Here is a 23,642-nt window from a genome sequence, read left to right as displayed (position 1 = left end):
ACCCAGAAGGGCGGCTCAGAGTTCAGATGACCTCTGATCAAGCTCAGTTTCCCGGCGTGTAGCTTCAAAGACTGAGGCATACTCCCGGATCACTGCAGTCTCACCACAGGTTCCACAAGCTAGACAGAGTCAGTAAAAACACGCTTTTAATTTTTGATGTAATGTCTTTATTATTCCATATATATTATGCACGTGGTAAGAAATTCTGTTTCTATATTGAATTCAATCCAAGCACAGCCTGTGAAAGTTGGATAATTTAATCAGGATTTGACTCATCAAAAATGTAAACAGTTCAACGGAAGGTTGAATAATATTTCCAAAGGCCAATCGATTAGATCACTTGGGAATGAGGCTCAAGAGATTTCAGTTTGACTGCAATCGCGGTGTCATTTCAAATGACAGCTGTAAGAATGACGTAATGCCTTCCCGGCCTCTGACACGCTAGCCGCCCCGTCAATCACCGCCTCCTCCTCCCACTGATTGGTCACTGCCCGGCCAAGAAAGTGTTCTCTGATTGGAGCACAGTGACGTTCGAGGGAGCGACAGCACACTCTGATTGGCCAGACGGCCTCTAGGAGGTGGCACAGAAGCGGAAGAAAGCCGGAGGTCACTGTAAAGTTTGCGATACAGTTTTGCGGTGTTTTATTGTGGGTTAGACCAGAAGACTTTTCAATAACGCTTTTTACACACCGCATCATTTAGTACTTCTATTTCTGCCTTGACTGCACAGGGAACTTTATGAGATAGAGCTGGCAGCCCAGTGCGCGATCACCTGTCTCAGCCTGAGGAGCAGAGTGAGCAAAATACATTTCTTGTTTTAAATGTTCGTACATGTTTACTGCTTCTGACTGCTTTTGCAACACTGTAATTCGCCGGTCTCGCCAATCCAGGTGTTTGAACCTGGTCTTTAGTTATCGCAGGGCCGAGACTCAGATCGTTTAAACAAGATGGATTCATCACGACAACAGCTCCTACATGACGACAGCGGCTCGGATCGCGAGAGTGGGGCTGAACACAGTGCTGGGAGATCCGTCAGGGTGTCACTAGTCACTAGTGTGTCTCCGTCAGGGTGTCACTAGTCACTAGTGTGTCTCCGTCAGGGTGTCACTCAGTGTGTCACTCAGTGTGTCTCTGTGTCTCCATCAGGGTGTCACTAGTGTCTCCGTCAGGGTGTCACTCAGTGTGTCTCTGTGTGTCAGTGTGTCACTCAGTGTGTCACTCAGTGTGTCTCTGTGTCTCCATCAGGGTGTCACTAGTGTCTCCGTCAGGGTGTCCCTCAGTGTGTCTCTGTGTGTCAGGGTGTCCCTCAGTGTGTCACTCAGTGTGTCTCTGTGTCTCCATCAGGGTGTCACTAGTGTCTCCGTCAGGGTGTCCCTCAGTGTGTCTCTGTGTGTCAGGGTGTCCCTCAGTGTGTCTCTGTGTGTCAGTGTGTCACTCAGTGTGTCTCTGTGTGTCAGTGTGTCTCCATCAGGCTGTCACTAGTGTCTCCGTCAGGGTGTCCCTCAGTGTGTCTCTGTGTGTCAGGGTGTCCCTCAGTGTGTCTCTGTGTGTCAGTGTGTCTCCATCAGGGTGTCACTAGTGTCTCCGTCAGGGTGTCCCTCAGTGTGTCTCTGTGTGTCAGTGTGTCACTCAGTGTGTCTCTGTGTGTCAGTGTGTCTCCATCAGGCTGTCACTAGTGTCTCCGTCAGGGTGTCCCTCAGTGTGTCACTCAGTGTGTCTCTGTGTGTCAGTGTGTCTCCATCAGGGTGTCACTAGTGTCTCCGTCAGGGTGTCCCTCAGTGTGTCTCTGTGTGTCAGTGTGTCTCCATCAGGCTGTCACTAGTGTCTCCGTCAGGGTGTCCCTCAGTGTGTCAGTGTGTCACTCAGTGTCACTCAGTGTCTCTCAGTGTGTCTGTCAGGGTGTCTCAAGACACTCAGTCAGTGTGTTGGTCAGTCTGGCAGGGTGTTGGTCAGGCAGGTGGTCACTCTGAGTGTTGGTCAGTCTGGCAGGGTGTTGGTGACTCTGGCAGGGTGTTGGTCAGGCAGGTGGTCACTCTGGCAGGGTGTTGGTCACTCTGAGTGTTGGTCAGTCTGGCAGGGTGTTGGTCAGGGGCTGGTTGTTAGTTTACCCTGATGAACACACTGATGGACGCCTGTGTCCTGCTCTCTGTGTGCCTCTCGAACCCTCAGCTGGTGGGGGGAATGCTGCAGGCTGTGAGGCGACTGTCCACCTCCGTGTCCAGCATGAAGCACGCAGGTGAGGGGCCGCGGGCAGTCCCAGCCCTCCGTTGTGCCGCCTGCGGGCAGATCCCCCGCCCACGTCTGTCCTGAATCTCTACCCACAGTGCCCTGCAGAGAGGTGCAGTTTCCTGTCCCCTGGGGCCACATCGCGGCCAAGGACTGGGGTCCTCGCGACGGGCGTCCAGTGCTGTGCCTGCATGGGTGGTCAGACAACGCTGGGTCCTTCGACAGGCTGATACCCCTGCTGCCCGCAGGTCAGTGAAAGGGACATGCTAATACCTGGACCAGGCTGGACTTGGGTAGGACAGGGTGGTTTTATCGGGCTGGGCTCAAGAGGGCTGTGTTTGACTGGACAGCCGTTCATGTTCAGTGTGTTAAACTGAATTTTATGGGACTGGACTCAACTGGACAGGCCTGTATTGATCTGGACTGGATTGTATAGGACTGGACTGGTATGGGCTTTATTAAACTGGACCAGGCTGTGTGGCAGTGCGTTGAAATGTGTATTGTATTGTGGTGCACTTACTCCAGTGTGAATCAGAACACATCTGACCAGCCTTGATTCTTCTACAGCCTGCAAGTGAATCTCCCTCTCCCTCTCCCAGACTGCCGCTGTGTGGCGATCGATTTCCCGGGTCATGGCCTCTCCACGCACCGGCCCGCTGGAGTCCTGTACACCTTCCCGGCTTACGTGGCTGACATGCGGCGCGTCATCGAGGGTCAGGCTCTCCCAGCACTGCTCTTGCAGTGATCTGCTGCCTCAGTGATCTGCTCTCACGGTGATCTGGTGCCTCAGTGATCTGCTGTAGCAGTGATCTGCTGCCTCAGTGTCTCCTGTCGCAGTGATCTGCTGCCTCAGTGATCTGCTGCCTCAGTGTCTGCTATAGCAGTGATCTGGTGCCTCAGTGTCTGCTGTAGCAGTGATCTGCTGTAGCAGTGATCTGCTGTCTCAGTGATCTGGTGCCTCAGTGTCTGCTGTAGCAGTGATCTGGTGCCTCAGTGTCTCCTGTCACAATGATCTGCTGCCTCGGTGTCTGCTGTAGCAGTGATCTGCTGCCTCTGTGTTTGCTGTAGCAGTGATCTGCTGCCTCTGTCTTTGCTGTCACAGTGACCTGGTGCTCAGTGTCTGCTGTAGCAGTGATCTGCAGGGATTCTGATTTCTGTCTTTTCTTCCTTGTGGTTTTCAGCTCTGGAGTGGAAGCGCTTCTCGGTCATTGGCCACAGTATGGGTGAGCGCTCTCTCAAGTCTTTCTGTCCATCACCAGTGTGTCACTCTGTAAGTGTGTCGCTGAGTCAGTGTGTCAGGTTCAGTAGAACAGTGGCCCAGTGCTCCAGTGTCTCACTGTGCCAGGGTACCAGTATCTCCTCTAACTAGTGTCTGTTTGTGTTTCAGGCAGCAATGTGGCTGGATTGGTGAGTACAGAGTATTTGTTGTGAGAAGTTTCAATCTATTTGTTGTGCTAAGGTGCCCTTGCTGTGTGTGAGCTCTCTGTGTGCTGTGTTGCAGTTCAGCGCAGTCTTCCCAGAGATGGTGGACTCATTTGTGATCTTGGATGCCCTGGGTTTCCTGCCTACAGAAATGGTGAGACAGCTAGAGTGCAATAAACACTTTGAACTCACTGCAGTGTCAGTTTACAGTACTGTGCAGGAGGAGTGTGTGTATTAACCCCTCTCTCTCTCTCAGTGCAGTGTCAGTGTACAGTAGTGTGCAGGAGGAGTGTGTGTATTAACCCCTCTCTCTCAGTGCAGTGTCAGTGTACAGTAGTGCGCAGGAGGAGTGTGTGTATTAACCTCTCTCTCTCTCGGTGCAGTGTCAGTGTACAGTAGTGTGCAGGAGGAGTGTGTGTATTAACCCCTCTCTCTCTCAGTGCAGTGTCAGTGTACAGTAGTGTGCAGGAGGAGTGTGTGTATTAACCCCTCTCTCTCTCAGTGCAGTGTCAGTGTACAGTAGTGTGCAGGAGGAGTGTGTGTATTAACCCCTCTCTCTCTCAGTGCAGTGTCAGTGTACATTAGTGTGCAGGAGGAGTGTGTGTATTAACCCCTCGCTCTCTGCAGGAGGAGAGTGTGTATTAACCCCTCGCTCTCTGCAGGAGGAGAGTGTGTATTAACCCCTCGCTCTCTGCAGGAGGAGTGTGTGTATTAACCCCTCGCTCTCTGCAGGAGGAGAGTGTGTATTAACCCCTCGCTCTCTGCAGGAGGAGTGTGTATTAACCCCTCGCTCTCTGCAGGAGGAGTGTGTATTAACCCCTCGCTCTCTGCAGGAGGAGTGTGTGTATTAACCCCTCGCTCTCTGCAGGAGGAGAGTGTGTATTAACCCCTCGCTCTCTGCAGGAGGAGAGTGTGTATTAACCCCTCGCTCTCTGCAGGAGGAGTGTGTATTAACCCCTCGCTCTCTGCAGGAGGAGAGTGTGTATTAACCCCTCGCTCTCTGCAGGAGGAGTGTGTGTATTAACCCCTCGCTCTCTGCAGGAGGAGTGTGTGTATTAACCCCTCGCTCTCTGCAGGAGGAGTGTGTATTAACCCCTCGCTCTCTGCAGGAGGAGTGTGTGTATTAACCCCTCGCTCTCTGCAGGAGGAGAGTGTGTATTAACCCCTCGCTCTCTGCAGGAGGAGAGTGTGTATTAACCCCTCGCTCTCTGCAGGAGGAGTGTGTATTAACCCCTCGCTCTCTGCAGGAGGAGAGTGTGTATTAACCCCTCGCTCTCTGCAGGAGGAGTGTGTGTATTAACCCCTCGCTCTCTGCAGGAGGAGTGTGTGTATTAACCCCTCGCTCCCTGCAGGAGGAGAGTGTGTATTAACCCCTCGCTCTCTGCAGGAGGAGTGTGTATTAACCTCTCGCTCTCTGCAGGAGGAGTGTGTGTATTAACCCCTCGCTCTCTGCAGGAGGAGTGTGTGTATTAACCCCTCGCTCTCTGCAGGAGGAGAGTGTGTATTAACCCCTCGCTCTCTGCAGGAGGAGTGTGTGTATTAACCCCTCGCTCTCTGCAGGAGGAGTGTGTGTATTAACCCCTCGCTCTCTGCAGGAGGAGAGTGTGTATTAACCCCTCGCTCTCTGCAGGAGGAGTGTGTGTATTAACCCCTCGCTCTCTGCAGGAGGAGTGTGTGTATTAACCCCTCTCTCTGCAGGAGGAGAGTGTGTATTAACCCCTCGCTCTCTGCAGGAGGAGTGTGTGTATTAACCCCTCGCTCTCTGCAGGAGGAGAGTGTGTATTAACCCCTCGCTCTCTGCAGGAGGAGAGTGTGTATTAACCCCTCGCTCTCTGCAGGAGGAGAGTGTGTATTAACCCCTCTCTCTCTGCAGGAGGAGTGTGTGTATTAACCCCTCTCTCTGCAGGAGGAGAGTGTGTATTAACCCCTCGCTCTCTGCAGGAGGAGAGTGTGTATTAACCCCTCTCTCTGCAGGAGGAGAGTGTGTATTAACCCCTCGCTCTCTGCAGGAGGAGTGTGTGTATTAACCCCTCGCTCTCTGCAGGAGGAGAGTGTGTATTAACCCCTCGCTCTCTGCAGGAGGAGAGTGTGTATTAACCCCTCGCTCTCTGCAGGAGGAGTGTGTGTATTAACCCCTCGCTCCCTGCAGGAGGAGAGTGTGTATTAACCCCTCGCTCTCTGCAGGAGGAGTGTGTGTATTAACCCCTCGCTCTCTGCAGGAGGAGTGTGTGTATTAACCCCTCGCTCTCTGCAGGAGGAGTGTGTGTATTAACCCCTCGCTCTCTGCAGGAGGAGTGTGTGTATTAACCCCTCGCTCTCTGCAGGAGGAGTGTGTGTATTAACCCCTCGCTCTCTGCAGGAGGAGAGTGTGTATTAACCCCTCGCTCTCTGCAGGAGGAGAGTGTGTATTAACCCCTCGCTCTCTGCAGGAGGAGAGTGTGTATTAACCCCTCGCTCTCTGCAGGAGGAGAGTGTGTATTAACCCCTCTCTCTGCAGGAGGAGAGTGTGTATTAACCCCTCGCTCTCTGCAGGAGGAGTGTGTGTATTAACCCCTCGCTCTCTGCAGGAGGAGAGTGTGTATTAACCCCTCGCTCTCTGCAGGAGGAGAGTGTGTATTAACCCCTCGCTCTCTGCAGGAGGAGTGTGTGTATTAACCCCTCGCTCTCTGCAGGAGGAGAGTGTGTATTAACCCCTCGCTCTCTGCAGGAGGAGATGGCCACTGCAGTGCGGAAGGGGATTGAGGAGCAGCTGCAGTTTGACAAGGAGAAGAGGAGTGAGAAGGTCTACAGCTATGACAGCGCCCTGAAACGGTCAGCTTCGAGTGCTCACCCCTCACTCTGTCTGTGTGTCACCACAGAGCAATAGACCCCCTTTCCTGCACAGCAGTCTGATCCGCTCCAGGCTTTACCAACACACACTCACTTGAGCCCTGTCTCTCTCTCTCAGGTTACTGACTGCAAACCCCTCTCTGTCTGAGCAGTCGGCTCGCATCCTCATGGAGCGGGGAAGCACCCCAGTGGAAGGAGGTCAGTCAGTGTGTCTGTATGAACCCCTCTCTCTCTCAGTGCAGTGTTCATGTACTGGAGTGTCCAGTCAGTGTGTCTGTATGAACCCCTCTCTCTCTCAGTGCAGTGTTCATGTACTGGAGTGTCCAGTCAGTGTGTGTGTATGAACCCCTCTCTCTCTCAGTGCAGTGTTCATGTACTGGAGTGTCCAGTCAGTGTGTCTGTATTAACCCCTCTCTCTCAGTGCAGTGTTAATGTACTGGAGTGTCCAGTCAGTGTGTCTGTATGAACCCCTCTCTCTCTCAGTGCAGTGTTAATGTACTGGAGTGTCCAGTCAGTGTGTGTGTATTAACCCCTCTCTCTCTCAGTGCAGTGTTCATGTACTGGAGTGTCCAGTCAGTGTGTCTGTATGAACCCCTCTCTCTCTCTCAGTGCAGTGTTCATGTACTGGAGTGTCCAGTCAGTGTGTCTGTATGAACCCCTCTCTCTCTCAGTGCAGAGTTAATGTACTGGAGTGTCCAGTCAGTGTGTCTGTATGAACCCCTCTCTCTCTCAGTGCAGTGTTCATGTACTGGAGTGTCCAGTGTGTCTGTGACCCTGTACTGAATGAAGCAGTCAGAAGGTGGCAGGATGTTAATGACTCTGTTGTTCTGACGCAGGTGTTGTCTTCAGCAGAGACTTCAGAATCAACATGGTGAGTCTGCCTGTCCCAGTCCTCCCGCCGCCTGTGCGCTCGAGCCCCAGTGCTTCTGCGGGGGGGACGGGTTTGGTCACGCTGCCTGTGGAGCTGAACACAGTCAGGCCCTGTTCAGCGGTCGACAGGCGCAGGACCGTGCTCATATCGTCGTGCCCTCCGTTAGGGTTAGCGCCCCCTGCTGTTGTTCTGTCTTTAACGCTGTCTGGGGTCGGGGCAGATCACGTCGCCGCCGGCATCCCGCAAAGTAGGCAGGTCACCTGGCAGCTCCGACCTGTACCCGTTCAAAAATTGCTCTCGCTTGTCGTGGCGAGGACTCGGGCGTCACCCCGGGTCGTTATTTTCCTTACTCATTAGTTTAAGGCATGCTGGGTACTGGGCCAGGAGAGGGAGGGGGCCCCGGCGCCGAGCTGCCCCGGTCAGGGTGGGAGAGGGGCCGATGCCCCTCGCCTCCGGTCCGGGCCGATCCCCGGGTCAGTTCTGGGGGTCTGGGCGGTCCGCCGTAGAGGCTTTCACGCACCAGAGAGGCGACCGGTCAGTAAAGTGGACAGTGAGGCTCACGGGACTGGAGTGGACGCCTGGACCGCTGCAAAGGCTCATGGGAGGGGTTGTGGGCGGGGCATGCAGGAGCTGCCTGGCGGCTGATGTCCTTGTGTCTGAGCACTGGGGTCATCTACGGGCCGGACCGGGTCGCTCCGGGCCCGGGAGTCTGCAGGGGCCGGTCCTGGTCGCTCCAGGCCTGGGAGTCTGGAGGGGCTGGACCGGGTCGCTCTGAGTTTTGTTCACGACAGTGTCGAGCCCGGTTTGCACTGCTTAATTGTAAAATGGGGTTTCTTTCTGTTCTAGACCAACGTCGTACGGGCCACTCTGGATCAGGCTCTGGAACTGCAGTCCAGAATCCAGGCCAGGGTGCTCTTAATTCTGTGAGAATGACCTCTACTGTCCTTTCCGTACGCTCTCTCTCCTCCCGGCCACCTCCACACTCCTGCCACCGTTGGTGTAAACACTACCCAGGGAGGCTACAGGCTGCCCTGGGTCCAGGCTGAGCTCTGTGCCCTCTGTCGGGGGGCGAAGACGATTGTCTGAAGGGGGTGAGGGGCGGTAGGGTGTGCCCACACCTCAGTGCTCTCCCCTGTGTGGCAGCTCTGACCCCAGATGTGAAAAACACAGTTTGGCGATTCCAGGCCGAGAGGGTAAAAAAATACTTCTTTGTGCTGACTGAATTGGTAGTGCTTCTTGCCTTGCGGTATGTTAGCGCGCCAGAGCAGGGACAGCAGGAGTCCGTGAGAAAGGGGGACGTCTTCACACCTGTCTGTGTGTCTCAGGGCTGAGGACGGCTTTTGCAAGAGGTACATTCAGAAGCCCCAGCAGGAAGCCGTGACCTCAGCACTGCTCCAGGGGTACAGAGACAACCTGAGAGAGGTGAGGGAGCACCCTGTTCCTGTATTAACCCCTCTCTCTCTCAGTGCAGTGTTCATGTACTGGAGTGTCCAGTCAGTGTGTCTGTATGAACCCCTCTCTCTCTCAGTGCAGTGTTCATGTACTGGAGTGTCCAGTCAGTGTGTCTGTATGAACCCCTCTCTCTCTCAGTGCAGTGTTCATGTACTGGAGTGTCCAGTCAGTGTGTCTGTATGAACCCCTCTCTCTCTCTCTCTCTCTCTCTCTCTCTCTCTGTCTCAGTGCCGAATAGTAGAGGTCCCAGGAGACCACCATGTGCACCTGAACAGCCCTGAGACTGTGGCCCCCCTCATCAGTGCCTTCCTGGAGTCCCGTCCCTCGCTAACCCCCGGCGCCCGGCTGTGACTGACCGGTGCTCTGCACACTGTCCAGTCCAGTGTGTGGGATCAGCTGTGAACAGTGAATAAAGCAGACGCCTGCGAGCTGAGGGTGTGTTTATTTGTCGTGAGCAGCAGGAATGGGGTACAGGGCAGGAACACAGGCCGGGCCGCGGCCAGAGGGGGGCGAGGGGGTCAGTACGGCCGAAACTTCCTCTGCGCGCGCAGCACGGCGATTCTCTGCTTGTCCTCCTCGAACTTCCTGCGCAGCTCGGCGATGTCTGCGGGGACAGAGAGCCGGTTAGCGCCGGCCGGCCCCCGCGCCCCCCCCGGCCCCCCGCGCACCGCGCCGCTGACTCACGCTCTCTCTGCGTCTCGCGGTGCTGCCAGCTGTAGAAGTTCAGCAGCTCCTTCCTGGCCCTCTTCCTCCTCTCCCTCTCCAGGGCCCTCTGATTGGCCGCCTCGGTGTGGGGGCGGGCAGGGCGCCGCCCCCGCCGGGACACCTTCACCCAGCCCTCCTCGTCCGGCTTCCCCTCCTCCTCCGCCTCGCGCTTCGCCTCCTGGGGAGACCGAACCGCACCCTCAGACAAAATAGTGCCTCTGCTCATCGCAAGGGACGGCATGAAAGGGAGACCGCTGCAGTCCTGGCTCCACACACAACGGAACAGCTCAAAGGCATCACAACCGAAAGGGGACTTTAAAAAGGATTCCAACTGTGTTATAGTGAAGTTCATTAGTCGGTCATTTAGAAAACAAACAGTAATGAAACATCCCACCCCTGCAGTCCTCACCTCCTCCACTCTCCTGTCATACTCCTGCATGTACTGGTCCACTGCAGCCTGCAGTTCATCCGCCTGCACAATGGAGGCGCTGTAGTCTTCTATCCACTCTGAGAGGGGGGAAGGAGACGGGACAGAGAAATAGAGACCATCAGCACAAGAGCAACACCTGCAGAGCAGCTGAACAGACACTCAGTCTGTAACAACACGTCTGCACCTCTGTGTCCTGCAGTCAGGGGGACAGTGGGGTTACAGACAGAGACTGGACACTGGAGCTGGAGAGAGGATAGAGTCACCTAGAGCCCCACACTGACACCCTTCATCATCATCATCACTCCTGAACAGACACTCAGTCTGTAACAACACGTCTGCACCTCTGTGTCCTGTGTCAGGGTGACAGTGGGGTTACAGACAGAGACTGGACACTGGAGCTGGAGAGAGGATAGAGTCACCCAGAGCCCCACACTGACACCCTTCATCATCATCATCACTCCTGAACAGACACTCAGTCTGTAACAACACGTCTGCACCTCTGTGTCCTGTGTCAGGGTGACAGTGGGGTTACAGACAGAGACTGGACACTGGAGCTGGAGAGAGGATAGAGTCACCCAGAGCCCCACACTGACACCCTTCATCATCATCATCACTCCTGAACAGACACTCAGTCTGTAACAACACGTCTGCACCTCTGTGTCCTGTGTCAGGGGGACAGTGGGGTTACAGACAGAGACTGGACACTGGAGCTGGAGAGAGGATAGAGTCACCCAGAGCACCTCACTGACACCCTTCATCATCATCACTCCTGAACAGACACTCAGTCTGTAACAACACGTCTGCACCTCTGTGTCCTGTGTCAGGGGGACAGTGGGGTTACAGACAGACTGGACACTGGAGCTGGAGAGAGGATAGAGTCACCCAGAGCCCCACACTGACACCCTTCATCATCATCATCACTCCTGAACAGACACTCAGTCTGTAACAACACGTCTGCACCTCTGTGTCCTGTGTCAGGGGGACAGTGGGGTTACAGACAGACTGGACACTGGAGCTGGAGAGAGGATAGAGTCACCCAGAGCCCCACACTGACACCCTTCATCATCATCATCACTCCTGAACAGACACTCAGTCTGTAACAACACGTCTGCACCTCTGTGTCCTGCAGTCAGGGGGACAGTGGGGTTACAGACAGAGACTGGACACTGGAGCTGGAGAGAGGATAGAGTCACCCAGAGCCCCACACTGACACCCTTCATCATCATCATCACTCCTGAACAGACACTCAGTCTGTAACAACACGTCTGCACCTCTGTGTCCTGCAGTCAGGGGGACAGTGGGGTTACAGACAGAGACTGGACACTGGAGCTGGAGAGAGGAAAGAGTCACCCAGAGCCCCACACTGACACCCTTCATCATCATCATCACTCCTGAACAGACACTCAGTCTGTAACAACACGTCTGCACCTCTGTGTCCTGTGTCAGAGGGACAGTGGGGTTACAGACAGAGACTGGACACTGGAGCTGGAGAGAGGAGAGTCAAGCTGGCTGTAACCTCACTTACTTTGAAGCCCTGTTCTGAGGGGGTGCTGGGTGGTGGAGAGGACCAGCGGAGTCTCAGGTCGCAGTTTTTTGGCAGCAGCAACACTGGATGCTTTTTTAAACACAACGTAGGCCACACTGAAGCCCTGAGAGAAGAGACATGGGATAGAGGGGTTATTACTGGGGCAGGGGGAGACGGGAGGAGAGAGACGAGGGGAGACAGCAGTACCTTGTTTCGGGGCTTGTGGAAGTATTTAGACAGCTCGGGTTCTGACTGTTCCTTTGGGCCGGGCCTCTCTCTCAGCTCCACAGACTGTACCGGCCCACAGGGAGAGAACAGGCGCAGCAGACACTCCTGTTGCCCAGAGAGAGTGAGAGAGATAGAGAGAGTGAGAGGGACACACAGGAACACAGATCTCTTTCTTCAGCTTTGCATGTCCTCCAGAAAACACCAGCCTCCAGTACTCTGTGGAAGAGCTGGCAGGCTGGTGCCAAACCCGGTCTCAGCTGTCCTGGGAGAACGTGACCTTTGAGTCATCCACAGCCAGCAGAGGAATCCTACTCCACTGGGCCCCTGAGCCAGGCCCCTCACCCCAGCTGCTTCAGGGGCGCCATATAAATGGCTGACCCTGCGCTCTGACCCCCAGCTTCTCTCCCTCTCTGTGTGTCTCACGGTGAGCAAGTTGGGGTCTGTGAAAAGACAAACTCCTAATACAAGAAATTGTATATGGCCAATAAAGTGATCTTATATTATAACACATTGCAGTTTAATGTACAGTAACCTCCAGCCTGGACATTAAAAAGAGTCTTCACCACAGTGTGGGTGCTGAAAACCCTCTCTTATAGTCTTATAGTTCTGTACACAATAGTGTTAGACCAGAGCCCTTGAGTCTGCTGTACCCGTGAGAGAATAGTACTGTATGTCCAGTAAAACCTAACACAAGTCTTACAGCCCCTGCTTTCTGCCACACTGGGTGAGTGCAGCTCACAGTGTCCTGCACACGCCTCGGTCCAGCTCAGTCACCAGGGGTGGGTCTTTGTCAGGGCAGGAGCTCCTCATGTACTGAACGTGAGCCTGCACACAGGCTGAGGGCGAGACGTGACACCGTCCTGCTGGACCGCCCCTGGGTTCCCGGTACATTAAAGTGATCTCTCTTATTGTGCACACAGTGCTTGACAGCATTAAGTCAAGGGTCCAGTCCACACCTCTGAACAGTACGGGGGGACGTTGAGCACGAAGAGGGTCCGGTCGAGGGGCCGCGTGACACCGCTCTCCGCTCGGACTCTGTGCTCCTTCAGATACAGCCAGTGATGGGCCTGACTGGACTGGGAGAACTGCACTGGGAGAGCTGGGGAGAGAGGGAGTGGAGGCACACAGATCAACACAAAGTGTAACTGCACAAACAGCCCCATTATGTGAACAGTAGGAGAACCACCGCTGTCTGTTGACAGTAAAACTGACACGGCCCACACGATCAGCCGGGGACATCTAGTTCAGAACCAGAACCACAGGACACAAGGGAAACTACATTTTTAAAACCAGGGAACAGGAGGAGATTATTTACACCAGCTGCCCCGCTATGTTGTCGAAGCCGGTACCCCGGGTGAGGTCCGGCGATCAGTTCTCTGCGAACCCGCCTCGACTGTGACCTGTCTCGGCTGCACAGTCGACGGTCTGTTATCACTGTAAGGAGCAACTGTAAAGAGGTTTTCTCGGGAGTCGCATTTCCAGTGTCAGCCGGACAGTGTCGTGCTAACGGCTGCAGTTACTGCAGGGACAGTGGAGTTACCGCCTTCACTCTCACTAGCAGAGTTCACGCCCAACTGTAACAGTACACGGACAGTGGCGCTTACTTTGCGCCTTGCGTCCGGCTATATCGGTTTTTAATTCGTTGTTGAAGATCCTGCGGCCGCTTGGCTGACTTTGCTCATACAGCAGGAAGGTTCACGCACACCGCCAGCGTGGACACCGCGCTCCGAGGCTGTTCGCTAATCGAAACTCATATGCTGGCTATCCTCGTTCGCTCGGACCTCCGTCTCCTGTAGCTCTGGTCTGGTTAATTCACCTCCCCACCCCGTTTCAACAAAACCGCGGTTATTTTACCTGTGAAGCCGCCAGGAATCTCAGCAGAAGCACTCCCATGTTTCGTTTTGGACGGCGCCATCTTTGCTTTGATTGTGGAAAGGAAACGGAAATGACGCCAATAGTGGGGGACACTAGGTGGGGGGATGGGACATCGGGAATTGTAGTCGCTGTACCAACTTCCGCTTCTTGTTATTGCAGTAAATACCAGCGCACTTTCAGGCCCAATGGCGTGATTTTATATAGAGGAAATACGCCTACATTAAAAATGTCTGTCGATGAAATTAACGCCAGTAACACACAGAATGGCCAAACATTAGTATCACCATGTCAGACTGGTAACTATTTCAGGGCAGCTAGACGTCAGAGGAGGGAAAACACCCAAAACAACACTTTAAAAACCAGACGCAGCCTCGGCTTTCTATAAACAAACATTTATTCAGAAACAAGTAACTTTCACACCTTCCTCGGTCCCGACAACAAGGAGAGGGAGGAAGGACAAAAATGAAACAGAACTGCCACAGAGAGAGAGCGAGGGAGAGGAGGTCGGGCGGACGGAGGGACCCTGACCGTCCGTGTCTGGGTGCCGGTCAGCGAGAGCGAGTGGACGCCGCAGGACGGAGAGCGAGCGGCGAGCGGACACCAGGGGCGCCGCGGACCAGCGGGGAGAGACCTGGCCGAGAACGCCCCCGCCCGCAGCGCGGCTCCCGGCTGAGAAACTCCTCCGACGGGAAGGGGAGCCCCCGGCGCCGTCCCCCCAGAAACCTCAGGAGAGAGAGAAAGCTCTGCGGTCGCCTGCGCTCCACACCGACAGCGTTACAGAAACTCACAGCATTGGGGTCCACAAGAGGGGCCCCACGACACAGTGCAGCCCTGTGACCCCCGAAACCCCGGCCCCAGACCCCCGCGCGCTGGGCCTCGCCCCGTCAGTGGGCTGGAGCCTCTCCTGACCTGACCCGGGGCGCCCTGCCCGGGGGTCTCTGCTCGGGCTGAGCCTGGCATCACATGCGCCTCTGGGGTCCCACAGACACACCCCAGACACCTCTGGGGGAACCCCGGTCGAGGCCGGCTACGTCCTGTCACAGTGTGTGGGTACAGAACGGAGTGGGCCTGTGTGTGTGTCAGCAGGGTCTGTGTCTGTGTGTGTGGGTGTGGGTGTGTCTGGACCTGTGGGGGTGTCTGCGGGTGTCAGAGTGTGGGTGTGTCTGGACCTGTGTGGGTGTCAGAGTGTGTGTGTGGGTGTGTCTGGACCTGTGTGGGTGTCAGAGTGTGTGGGTGTGTGTGTGTCTGGACCTGTGTGGGTGTGTGGGTGTGTGTGTGTCTGGACCTGTGTGGGTGTGTGGGTGTGTGTGTGTCTGGACCTGTGTGGGTGTCAGAGTGTGTGTGGGTGTGTGGGTGTCTCTGGACCTGTGTGGGTGTCAGAGTGTGTGTGGGTGTGTGGGTGTCTCTGGACCTGTGTGGGTGTCAGAGTGTGTGTGGGTGTGTGGGTGTCTCTGGACCTGTGTGGGTGTCAGAGTGTGTGTGGGTGTGTGGGTGTCTCTGGACCTGTGTGGGTGTCAGAGTGTGTGTGGGTGTGTGGGTGTCTCTGGACCTGTGTGGGTGTCAGAGTGTGTGTGTGGGTGTGTCTGGACCTGTGTGGGTGTCAGAGTGTGTGTGTGGGTGTGTCTGGACCTGTGTGGGTGTCAGAGTGTGGGTGTGGGTGTGTCTGGACCTGTGTGGGTGTCAGAGTGTGGGTGTGGGTGTGTCTGGACCTGTGTGGGTGTCAGAGTGTGGGTGTGGGTGTGTCTGGACCTGTGTGGGTGTCAGAGTGTGTGTGTGGGTGTGTCTGGACCTGTGTGGGTGTCAGAGTGTGTGTGTGGGTGTGTCTGGACCTGTGTGGGTGTCAGAGTGTGGGTGTGGGTGTGTCTGGACCTGTGTGGGTGTGTGGGTGTGTGTGTGTCTGGACCTGTGTGGGTGTCAGAGTGTGTCTCTGGACCTGTGTGGGTGTCAGAGTGTGTGTGTGGGTGTCTCTGGACCTGTGTGGGTGTCAGAGTGTGTGTGTGGGTGTGTCTGGACCTGTGTGGGTGTGGGTGTGGGTGTGTCTGGACCTGTGTGGGTGTGTCTGGACAGAGGTCTGAGTGACTTCAGCCCACAGGTCAGATCTTGATGCGGAAGGCGGTGGGCTGGGCTGTGCTGTCCGGGGGAGGGGCAGGCGAGGTCTTGAACAGGGCGCGGAGGACAGTCTGGGGGTCCACTTCGGGAGGGGGCTGTGAGGACGGGGGCCTCGGGCCCAGGCGGCGCAGCTCGGGGGGGCCAGTATCCTTCTTCACCCCTGGACTGTCGCTGAGCCTCCTGGGAGAGAGAGAGAGAGGGGTTGACACTGAATCCCCTGGAGACCTTACTGCTGGGCAGGAGAGGAGTTTACTGTATATTTGGCCATAGGGAAGCACTAGAAAAGTTAGTGCTGACCTTTTATACACTTACTGGATAAGGCATACAAAGAGCTTAAGTCTCAAAAAGAATAAAAACTTCAGTTTTAATTAATTGCTAGTTAAGCGTTAATTGGAAGATGTCTACGTAACTAAGCTATATCAGTGTTTTCTTCAAGCAGGTAGTTATAATTGGCCTTCTACACAAAACAGTTTTGGGATTCTTAAGATAAGCAGTTTGCCTCTGCAGGCCCCTGGTCCTATCAGCAGCATACACTGAAATGTCGCAGCAGGCATTTGTGCCGAACAGAGAAAGAACCTGTAACCCTTCAGGACAGACACCCTGACTGGCGCTGCAGTCAGCAGGAGAGGGAAGACACTCACAGCAGTATGGGCTGGTCGGAGGTGATGACGTTGCCCTGGATGTGCAGGGTGCACTTCATCGGCTGGCCTGAGGGACAGGAAGGTTACCTCATGAGTGCCTCCTACTCCATGAATCCGCACACACAAGTTCACACACTGCAGCGCCGTGTTCTCCCCTCGCCTCCAGACCCCAAACCCTGCCGCCCCCCGAGCTCCTGCAAAACCCGAACACCACCCCTCACAGTCCTCAGTTCACCCCTCCTCAACACCCCACCCTCGACCGTCCTCAACACGACTTCCCAACTGATCTCCCCCCCAGAGCCACGGCCCGCCATACCGTCCAGGCAGCGGTTGTTGTACTTCCTGTAGGCAGAGACGGCATCCTCCTTCTTCACAAACACCACCTCGGCCACCCCGGCCTTCACCAGCCGAGCTCGTTTCAGAGCCCCACACACACAGAACAGCTCCTGCCAGAGACAGAGGGGTTAACACACACACTGACTGGACACTCCAGTACATGAGCACTGCACTGAGAGAGAGGGGTTCATACAGACACACTGACTGGACACTCCAGTACATGAACACTGCACTGAGAGAGAGAGAGGGGTTCATATAGACACACTGACTGGACACTCCAGTACATGAACACTGCACTGAGAGAGAGAGAGGGGTTCATATAGACACACTGACTGGACACTCCAGTACATGAACACTGCACTGAGAGAGAGGGGGGTTCATACAGACACACTGACTGGACACTCCAGTACATGAACACTGCACTGAGAGAGAGAGGGGTTCATACAGACACACTGACTGGACACTCCAGTACATGAACACTGCACTGAGAGAGAGGGGTTCATACAGACACACTGACTGGACACTCCAGTACATGAACACTGCACTGAGAGAGAGAGGGGTTCATACACACACCCTGACTGGACACTCCAGTACATTAACACTGCACTGAGAGAGAGAGGGGTTCATACACACACCCTGACTGGACACTCCAGTACATGAACACTGCACTGAGAGAGAGAGGGGTTCATACAGACACACTGACTGGACACTCCAGTACATGAACACTGCACTGAGAGAGAGAGGGGTTCATACAGACACACTGACTGGACACCAGTACATTAACACTGCACTGAGAGAGAGAGGGGTTCATACAGACACACTGACTGGACAGTCCAGTACATGAACACTGCACTGAGAGAGAGAGGGGTTCATACAGACACTGACTGGACACTCCAGTACATGAACACTGCACTGAGAGAGAGAGGGGTTCATACAGACACACTGACTGGACACTCCAGTACATGAACACTGCACTGAGAGAGAGAGGGGTTCATACAGACACACTGACTGGACACTCCAGTACATGAACACTGCACTGAGAGAGAGGGGTTCATACAGACACACTGACTGGACACTCCAGTACATGAACACTGCACTGAGAGAGAGAGGGGTTCATACAGACACACTGACTGGACACTCCAGTACATGAACACTGCACTGAGAGAGAGGGGTTCATACAGACACACTGACTGGACACTCCAGTACATGAACACTGCACTGAGAGAGAGAGGGGTTCATACAGACACACTGACTGGACACTCCAGTACATGAACACTGCACTGAGAGAGAGAGGGGTTCATACAGACACACTGACTGGACACTCCAGTACATGAACACTGCACTGAGAGAGAGGGGTTCATACAGACACACTGACTGGACACTCCAGTACATGAACACTGCACTGAGAGAGAGAGGGGTTCATACACACACTGACTGGACACTCCAGTACATGAACACTGCACTGAGAGAGAGGGGTTCATACAGACACACTGACTGGACACTCCAGTACATGAACACTGCACTGAGAGAGAGGGGTTCATACACACACCCTGACTGGACACTCCAGTACATGAACACTGCACTGAGAGAGAGGGGTTCACACAGACACACTGACTGGACACTCCAGTACATGAACACTGCACTGAGAGAGAGAGGGGTTCATACAGACACACTGACTGGACACTCCAGTACATGAACACTGCACTGAGAGAGAGAGGGGTTAATACACACACACTGACTGGACACTCCAGTACATTAACACTGCACTGAGAGAGAGAGAGGGGTTAATACAGACACACTGACTGGACACTCCAGTACATGAACACTGCACTGAGAGAGTCTTATTCACTCACTGTATCAGAGGTGTCATGTGCTGCACTAGTGTAATATACTGTAAAGGAGTGCTATTTACCACAATGTCCTCCTCAGTGACCCGGGAGTGCAGGTTGTTCACAGTCATCTTGGTCCCTTCTAATGGACTGAAGACGGGCTGAGAGAAAGAGGGGGGTTAATCCAGACACACCGAGTGAGGGGGTGTCAGTAATGATAAGGACACGAGAAACAGAGAGATGCCCAGGAGCAGACTGTACCTGTGGGGGCGTGCTCGCAGTGCTCTCTGTACCGCCCCCTTGTGGATGGTTGACGAGCGTGCGGGAGACCGCCTGGAGGGCGTGGGTCCGCAGCGGAGCAGCCTGGGACCCCGAGGTCAGGAGGGGGGCAGCGGGCGCGGAGGGGGGTGCCGTGTACGTGTCGTTCTGGACCACCTTGGTCAGGGGCCCAGGGAGGGAGAACAGGGAACCACTGGCTCCTGGCTGCAGGGGAGAGAGGGCGGGGGGACGGGTTAGGCAGACGCACGCGGAGGCGTGGCGTGTACCACACCGGCGCGGCCGGCACTGACCCGCATCTGCGCCAGGTCGTTGGTCGTCGTGATCTTCATCTGCTTGCTGGGAATGATGGAGGGTCCCTCGTCCTCCTCGCCCGAGAGCACCTGCGGTCCCGGCACCGATCGCGTCGCCATGTTGATCCGGACGCCGCTGGTCAGTCCCACGGGCCTCTGCTGCCAGAGGAGAGGGAGAGGGGTCAGAGTGCAGGGCAGTGTCAGGCCAGGGTGACCTCCCCAGACGGGTCTGGGAGCTCTGGGACGCCTCGGCGCTCCCAACAGGGGGACCGAGCCCCAGTCCCGCAGGATCTACTGGCCACTGATAAATCACCCAGTTCAAGGCCCGCGGAGCGGTCCGTCTGTGGTCAGCAGTGCCAGTGGGTGGGTGGCCTGCGGTGACCTGTGAGAGCTGCCGGACACCGGACACGGCCAGCGCAGGCAATAACCTACCTGTATCGTCTTGGTGATCTTCACGGTGGGCATGGCCGCCCCCACGGTGGGCGTGGCCACGGCAATGCTCCGCTTGAGGCTCAGCCTATCGCGGGCGTCCACCACCTTCTTGACCCCGCCCACCGCCGGGGCCCCGCCCACCCGGGAGTTTAACCCTTGCTGGTGCGGGGGGATCTGCGCCGTCCTGACGGCGGCCGGCTGGCCGTGCTGCTGCTGCTGCTTCCGCGAGTTTATCATCTCCCTGGCGTCCTGCACCGCGCCCCGGATCCGGAGCCGCGCGTCCTTCTGCGTGAGCTTCTCGCGGGCGTCTTTCAGGGGGAACGTTCCCGAGGCTGGGAGACAGACACGGAGAAAAGCCCAGACTCAAAACTCCTCCTCCCACACCGGCCTTGCTGTTATGGGGTCGGTGCCTGTGGCCCGTCCCTCGGTGCATCGTGCCAGCTCTGCGTCACTGTGTGCTTTGACTGTTCTTTTACTTTCCATCTGAAGTGATTTTGCGAAGCTACTTCTAAAGGTATTATATACGCTCAAGTGTATCACCAGCTGTGCCAGTCTCCTGTCTTTGTTAACTGGTTTGAACTGTTTTCTTGTAAGCCGCTGGGAGTGAGGAGTTTTAAAGGCGCCTCAGCAGCTACAGTCCAAGACCGTTCCCCCGAGACGAGGAGCTCGGCGAGACCCCAAGACAGGAGCGCTGTGTGCGCCCCGACAGGACTGCGGGTGCCGGTCAGCGCGGCCAGGACCAGCCAACGGGGCCCCTCCCCTGCGCTCGGAGAACCCGGGTTCGAGCCCCGACTGCCTCACCTCCTCCCAGCCTCTGGCGGGCGTCCGTCACCCCGATCTTCTGCCTGGCGTCGAAGACCCCCGCCCCGGCTCCCGCGGCCCCCCGGGACAGCAGGGGGGGCACGGAGGCGGAGGCGGAGACCGGGGGGCCGATCCGGGAGCGCACCCCCCCGCGCGCCACCGGTCTGAGAGGGAGAGAGCAAGAGACACAGGTCAGCGCTGTCCTGCCTGTCCACACTGAGCTACAGCGCCGGACACACGCCTGCACACCCACGGCTTCTGGAAGACCGAAACCCCTCGAGCGCAGCACGTGTGTACGTGTCCACTGGGACTCTCAATCGCACTGATCTCTCGGGACAGCAGGCCACTAGCAGGGAGGTGGTAATAATATTATTAGAGTGATAATAAAATTCCTTACACTTATCAAGTGCTTTTCTGGGCACTCCACTCACAGCGCTGTACAGGTCGTGGGGATCCCCTCCACCCCCACCTGGATGATGCGCCAGTCCGCTCCCCACACCCCAGCTCTCAGTGGGGAGGAGAGCAGAGGGATGGAGCCAGTTCGCAGACAGGGATTATTAGGAGGCCGTGACCGGTAAAGGCCAGGGGGAGATTTAGGTAAATGGTACATTGCAAAATGGGACATCATAAATATCATGTTTTTTGTTGACTAACCATGTGGCAGGGAACAGAAGCACATGGCCGCCCGAGACAGCAGCGCAGAGTGCAGAGGCGTGTTGTGCACAGTGAGCGGACCGTGAGGCGCACGGCTCTGGGGCAGAAGCTGTTCTGACGCCTGGCGGCCCGGGCTGTCATGGTGGGAGCTGCCTGGGATCTGCAAGGCTGCTGGGAGCTCACTGATCCCTGAACCTTCCCCTGGATCGGCCCCCACAGCACAGGCGGGCCAATGTGCTCCAGTCACCCCCCACTCTTTGTGCACAGCGTGCCTTGGTGGGGGGTAGTTCCAGTCTCAGCTTGCAGCTCGCTGCTTTCACAGCTCTGAAGTCGTGAACTGAGTCCTGAGGTCCCGACAGGAAGAGGCTCAGATCCGGAGACCCCTGCCCGACATCCGTCTCGCAGGCCGCCGCACCATGGCGACCAGAGGCGTCTGCGTACGGCCATACTGCCGCAGCAGGCGGCCTTTACAGGGTCTTCCTCCGGCTTTCAAACTCTGTCCTTTTCCCCTCCGCTGGCTCGGCCCCACCTCTGCCCCCCCTGCGCTACACACCATCGGCAGGCGAAACCACGGCACCTCCCGTGAGCGGATCACGCCTCTCCATCCGGGAGTGGAGTTCGGGACATTTCCACGTATGTGCGTCTCACAAGGACATAAAATCCCCATGTGAGAGATTCACAGCTCTGCCCGCGCCGCTAATCGGCCCTTATCCCTTCCTACAGCCCCCCGTACCCCTCTCTTTGTTCTGCCACCGAGCAGACGTGCTCAGCCGGTTAACTTTCATTGTTTTGGGCTGTTTTAATAAAGCGAATTTGGTCGACGCGATTCTCGAAGGAGAAGATGGACGGCGAGCTCGGCCAATCAAGGCGCTGGCCCGGCCGGAAGAGCCAATGAGGGAACAGAACCCAAGGCGGTCCAGCCAATCAGCCGCGAGCGGGGAGGCGGGACCCCACCAGTGAGGTGTTAAACAGGAGACGCGACGGTTTGCAACAAAGCGAAAATATCCAGAAAAACAAAACAGCAACAAACACAAATTCTCGGCTCCCTCTCAGAGCCCCGTCAACAAACGCGGCTCTTTCCCGTCGCACGGCTCGGACTCACCTGGCGTTTCCTTTGCCGTTCAGACCTCGCAGCCGTATCAGCTCGTCCAGGGAGAGGTCCGCCATCTTGTCACTGTGAGGGGGGGGCGGGGCGGGGGGAAGTCAGCGCGAGGACCCAGGCGCTACGGCGGCCGCGGAGGGACGGACAGTGCCGGAGAGAGAGCCGAAGCGTTCAGCACCCCCACATCCCTGAATGCCATTGGGGTTAAACTTCAACATATTTAACACAGACAGACCTAATGGGTGTTAAAAACAGTCACTTTGATCCTCACACACCTCACCCCCCACTGCACACAGATCAGAGACACCTCCTCACCCCGCAGCGCACACAGCTCAGAGACACCTCCTCACCCCCCAGCGCACACAGCTCAGCGAGGAGAGAGAAACTGCTTCATCAGGTGGATTAAGGGGGAGGTTGATCAGCTCTGAGTGGAGTTTAGTCTGGGGTTAATTAACACAGCTCTGTTTCCTATATTAATTATTATTGCCAGCAGCCATATCTGCAGGTGTGAGCCTGGCCAGAACCTGGAGGGGAGACTCCTGGGAGAGCTGAGGCTGCTGCTGGAAGAGGTGTTAGTGGGACCAGCAGGGGGCGCTCACCCTGCGGTCCATGTGGGTCCTAATGCCCCAGTATAGTGACGGGGACACTAGACTGTAAACAGGCGCCGTCCTTCAGATGAGACGTAAAATCGAGGTCCTGACTCTCTGTGGTCATTAAAAATCCCAGGGTGTCTCTCGAAAAGAGTAGGGGTGTAACCCTGGTGTCCTGGCCAAATTACCCCCTGGCCCTTACCAATCATTGCCTCCTAATAACCCCCCTCTCTGAACTGGCTTCATCACTCTCCTCCCCACTGAGAGCTGGTGTGTGTGAGCAGACTGGAGCATCATCCAGGTGGGGTACACACTGGTGGTGGTGGAGGGGATCCCCATTACCTGTACAGCGCTATGAGTTTGGTGTGCAGAAGAATTATAATTATATATTAATGACATTGACTGATGTGAATTCACAGCCTGAAGTGACTGCTTGTGGTAAAATAATTTTAATGCTGTTTATATTTGAACTGATTTTAAAGCCAATAATACTCAAGTCTTCAAATTCAAACAGCTTTATTGGCATGACTGGTAATTACAGTGTTGCCAAAGCATGTGTAATCAGTATAACATCTACAAACATTTTACCCTTTCACCACTGTTCCGAGCTCGTCGACTCGACTCTCACCCGTGTTTTCTGACAGCACAGAACTGCTTTATCAATGCGCTTGACTGCTCTCATAAACGTCGGGCGTCCTCATCTGTTGCAGTGTTAAGTCACATAAGAAGATCAGTCCTAACGACCGAGTCCATAGATCTGTTCCTGTAATGCCGCTGGGAAAAGGAAAAAAAGAACTCCAACTACCATCATGCACGCCGGGGGGAAACGCCTTCAACTTCTCCCATAGACCTCCGCGGCTAGACCGTAAATTTGCATAACAGCGAGGATAGTCGTTTTTGTACATTTTTGACCTGTTGTAAGACGCGTATAGACTCTAATCCCCTTTCACCACATCAGCGCACAATCCTGACTTCCACCTTTAGCCTCAGCGTCATATCGGAGAGGCGAGCGCGGC

At 55.6% G+C, this 23,642-nt stretch overlaps 3 protein-coding genes and 1 non-coding gene across 15 annotated transcripts; 1 reads left to right on the top strand and 3 right to left on the bottom strand.

Moving 5' to 3' along the window:
* Window positions 1-564: 564 nt before the first annotated feature.
* Window positions 565-9,228, top strand: serhl (serine hydrolase like). 3 transcript variants are annotated; one of them, XM_069197069.1, is made up of 13 exons: window positions 565-794; window positions 2,170-2,236; window positions 2,325-2,474; window positions 2,826-2,939; window positions 3,408-3,449; window positions 3,614-3,633; window positions 3,728-3,802; window positions 6,356-6,459; window positions 6,596-6,675; window positions 7,314-7,348; window positions 8,195-8,271; window positions 8,674-8,770; window positions 9,029-9,228. In XM_069197069.1, the coding sequence occupies exons 2-13, from the start codon at window positions 2,182-2,184 to the stop codon at window positions 9,149-9,151; spliced, it is 972 nt and encodes a 323-aa protein (XP_069053170.1). In that variant the 5' UTR covers window positions 565-794; window positions 2,170-2,181; the 3' UTR covers window positions 9,152-9,228. The 3 variants fall into 3 exon arrangements, with proteins under 3 accessions (XP_069053170.1, XP_069053171.1, XP_069053173.1); XM_069197070.1 differs by having other exon boundaries at window positions 565-823; XM_069197072.1 differs by lacking the exon at window positions 2,170-2,236.
* On the bottom strand, window positions 7,562-7,715 carry LOC138242100 (U12 minor spliceosomal RNA). The gene has a single exon (XR_011191356.1). It is a non-coding gene; the product is annotated as a U12 minor spliceosomal RNA (small nuclear RNA).
* Window positions 9,224-13,628, bottom strand: rrp7a (ribosomal RNA processing 7 homolog A). The gene is made up of 7 exons (XM_069197073.1): window positions 13,543-13,628; window positions 12,645-12,787; window positions 11,668-11,793; window positions 11,461-11,584; window positions 9,915-10,012; window positions 9,485-9,683; window positions 9,224-9,404 (listed from the first exon to the last, which is right to left on the bottom strand). The coding sequence occupies exons 1-7, from the start codon at window positions 13,601-13,603 to the stop codon at window positions 9,319-9,321; spliced, it is 837 nt and encodes a 278-aa protein (XP_069053174.1). The 5' UTR covers window positions 13,604-13,628; the 3' UTR covers window positions 9,224-9,318.
* A 308-nt stretch (window positions 13,629-13,936) lies between these two features.
* On the bottom strand, window positions 13,937-22,147 carry poldip3 (polymerase (DNA-directed), delta interacting protein 3). Of its 10 annotated transcripts, none has more exons than XR_011191341.1 (11): window positions 22,037-22,147; window positions 20,281-20,444; window positions 19,480-19,811; window positions 19,048-19,206; window positions 18,740-18,961; window positions 18,562-18,639; window positions 16,630-16,759; window positions 16,314-16,380; window positions 15,609-15,852; window positions 14,883-15,576; window positions 13,937-14,772 (listed from the first exon to the last, which is right to left on the bottom strand). XR_011191341.1 is itself a non-coding variant. In XM_069197060.1 (10 exons), the coding sequence occupies exons 1-9, from the start codon at window positions 22,099-22,101 to the stop codon at window positions 15,657-15,659; spliced, it is 1,413 nt and encodes a 470-aa protein (XP_069053161.1). In that variant the 5' UTR covers window positions 22,102-22,147; the 3' UTR covers window positions 13,937-15,576; window positions 15,609-15,656. The 10 variants fall into 10 exon arrangements, 4 of the variants coding, with proteins under 4 accessions (XP_069053161.1, XP_069053162.1, XP_069053164.1 ...); XR_011191342.1 differs by having other exon boundaries at window positions 14,929-15,576; XR_011191343.1 differs by having other exon boundaries at window positions 13,937-15,466; window positions 15,497-15,576.
* Between the last annotated feature and the right edge of the window lie 1,495 nt (window positions 22,148-23,642).

The sequence above is a fragment of the Lepisosteus oculatus genome, chromosome 12 (genome assembly GCF_040954835.1).
Source record: "Lepisosteus oculatus isolate fLepOcu1 chromosome 12, fLepOcu1.hap2, whole genome shotgun sequence".
Classification (NCBI taxonomy): domain Eukaryota; kingdom Metazoa; phylum Chordata; class Actinopteri; order Semionotiformes; family Lepisosteidae; genus Lepisosteus; species Lepisosteus oculatus.
Note: the sequence above shows the minus strand (reverse complement) of the source record. Positions and strands in the feature narration are given on the sequence as shown.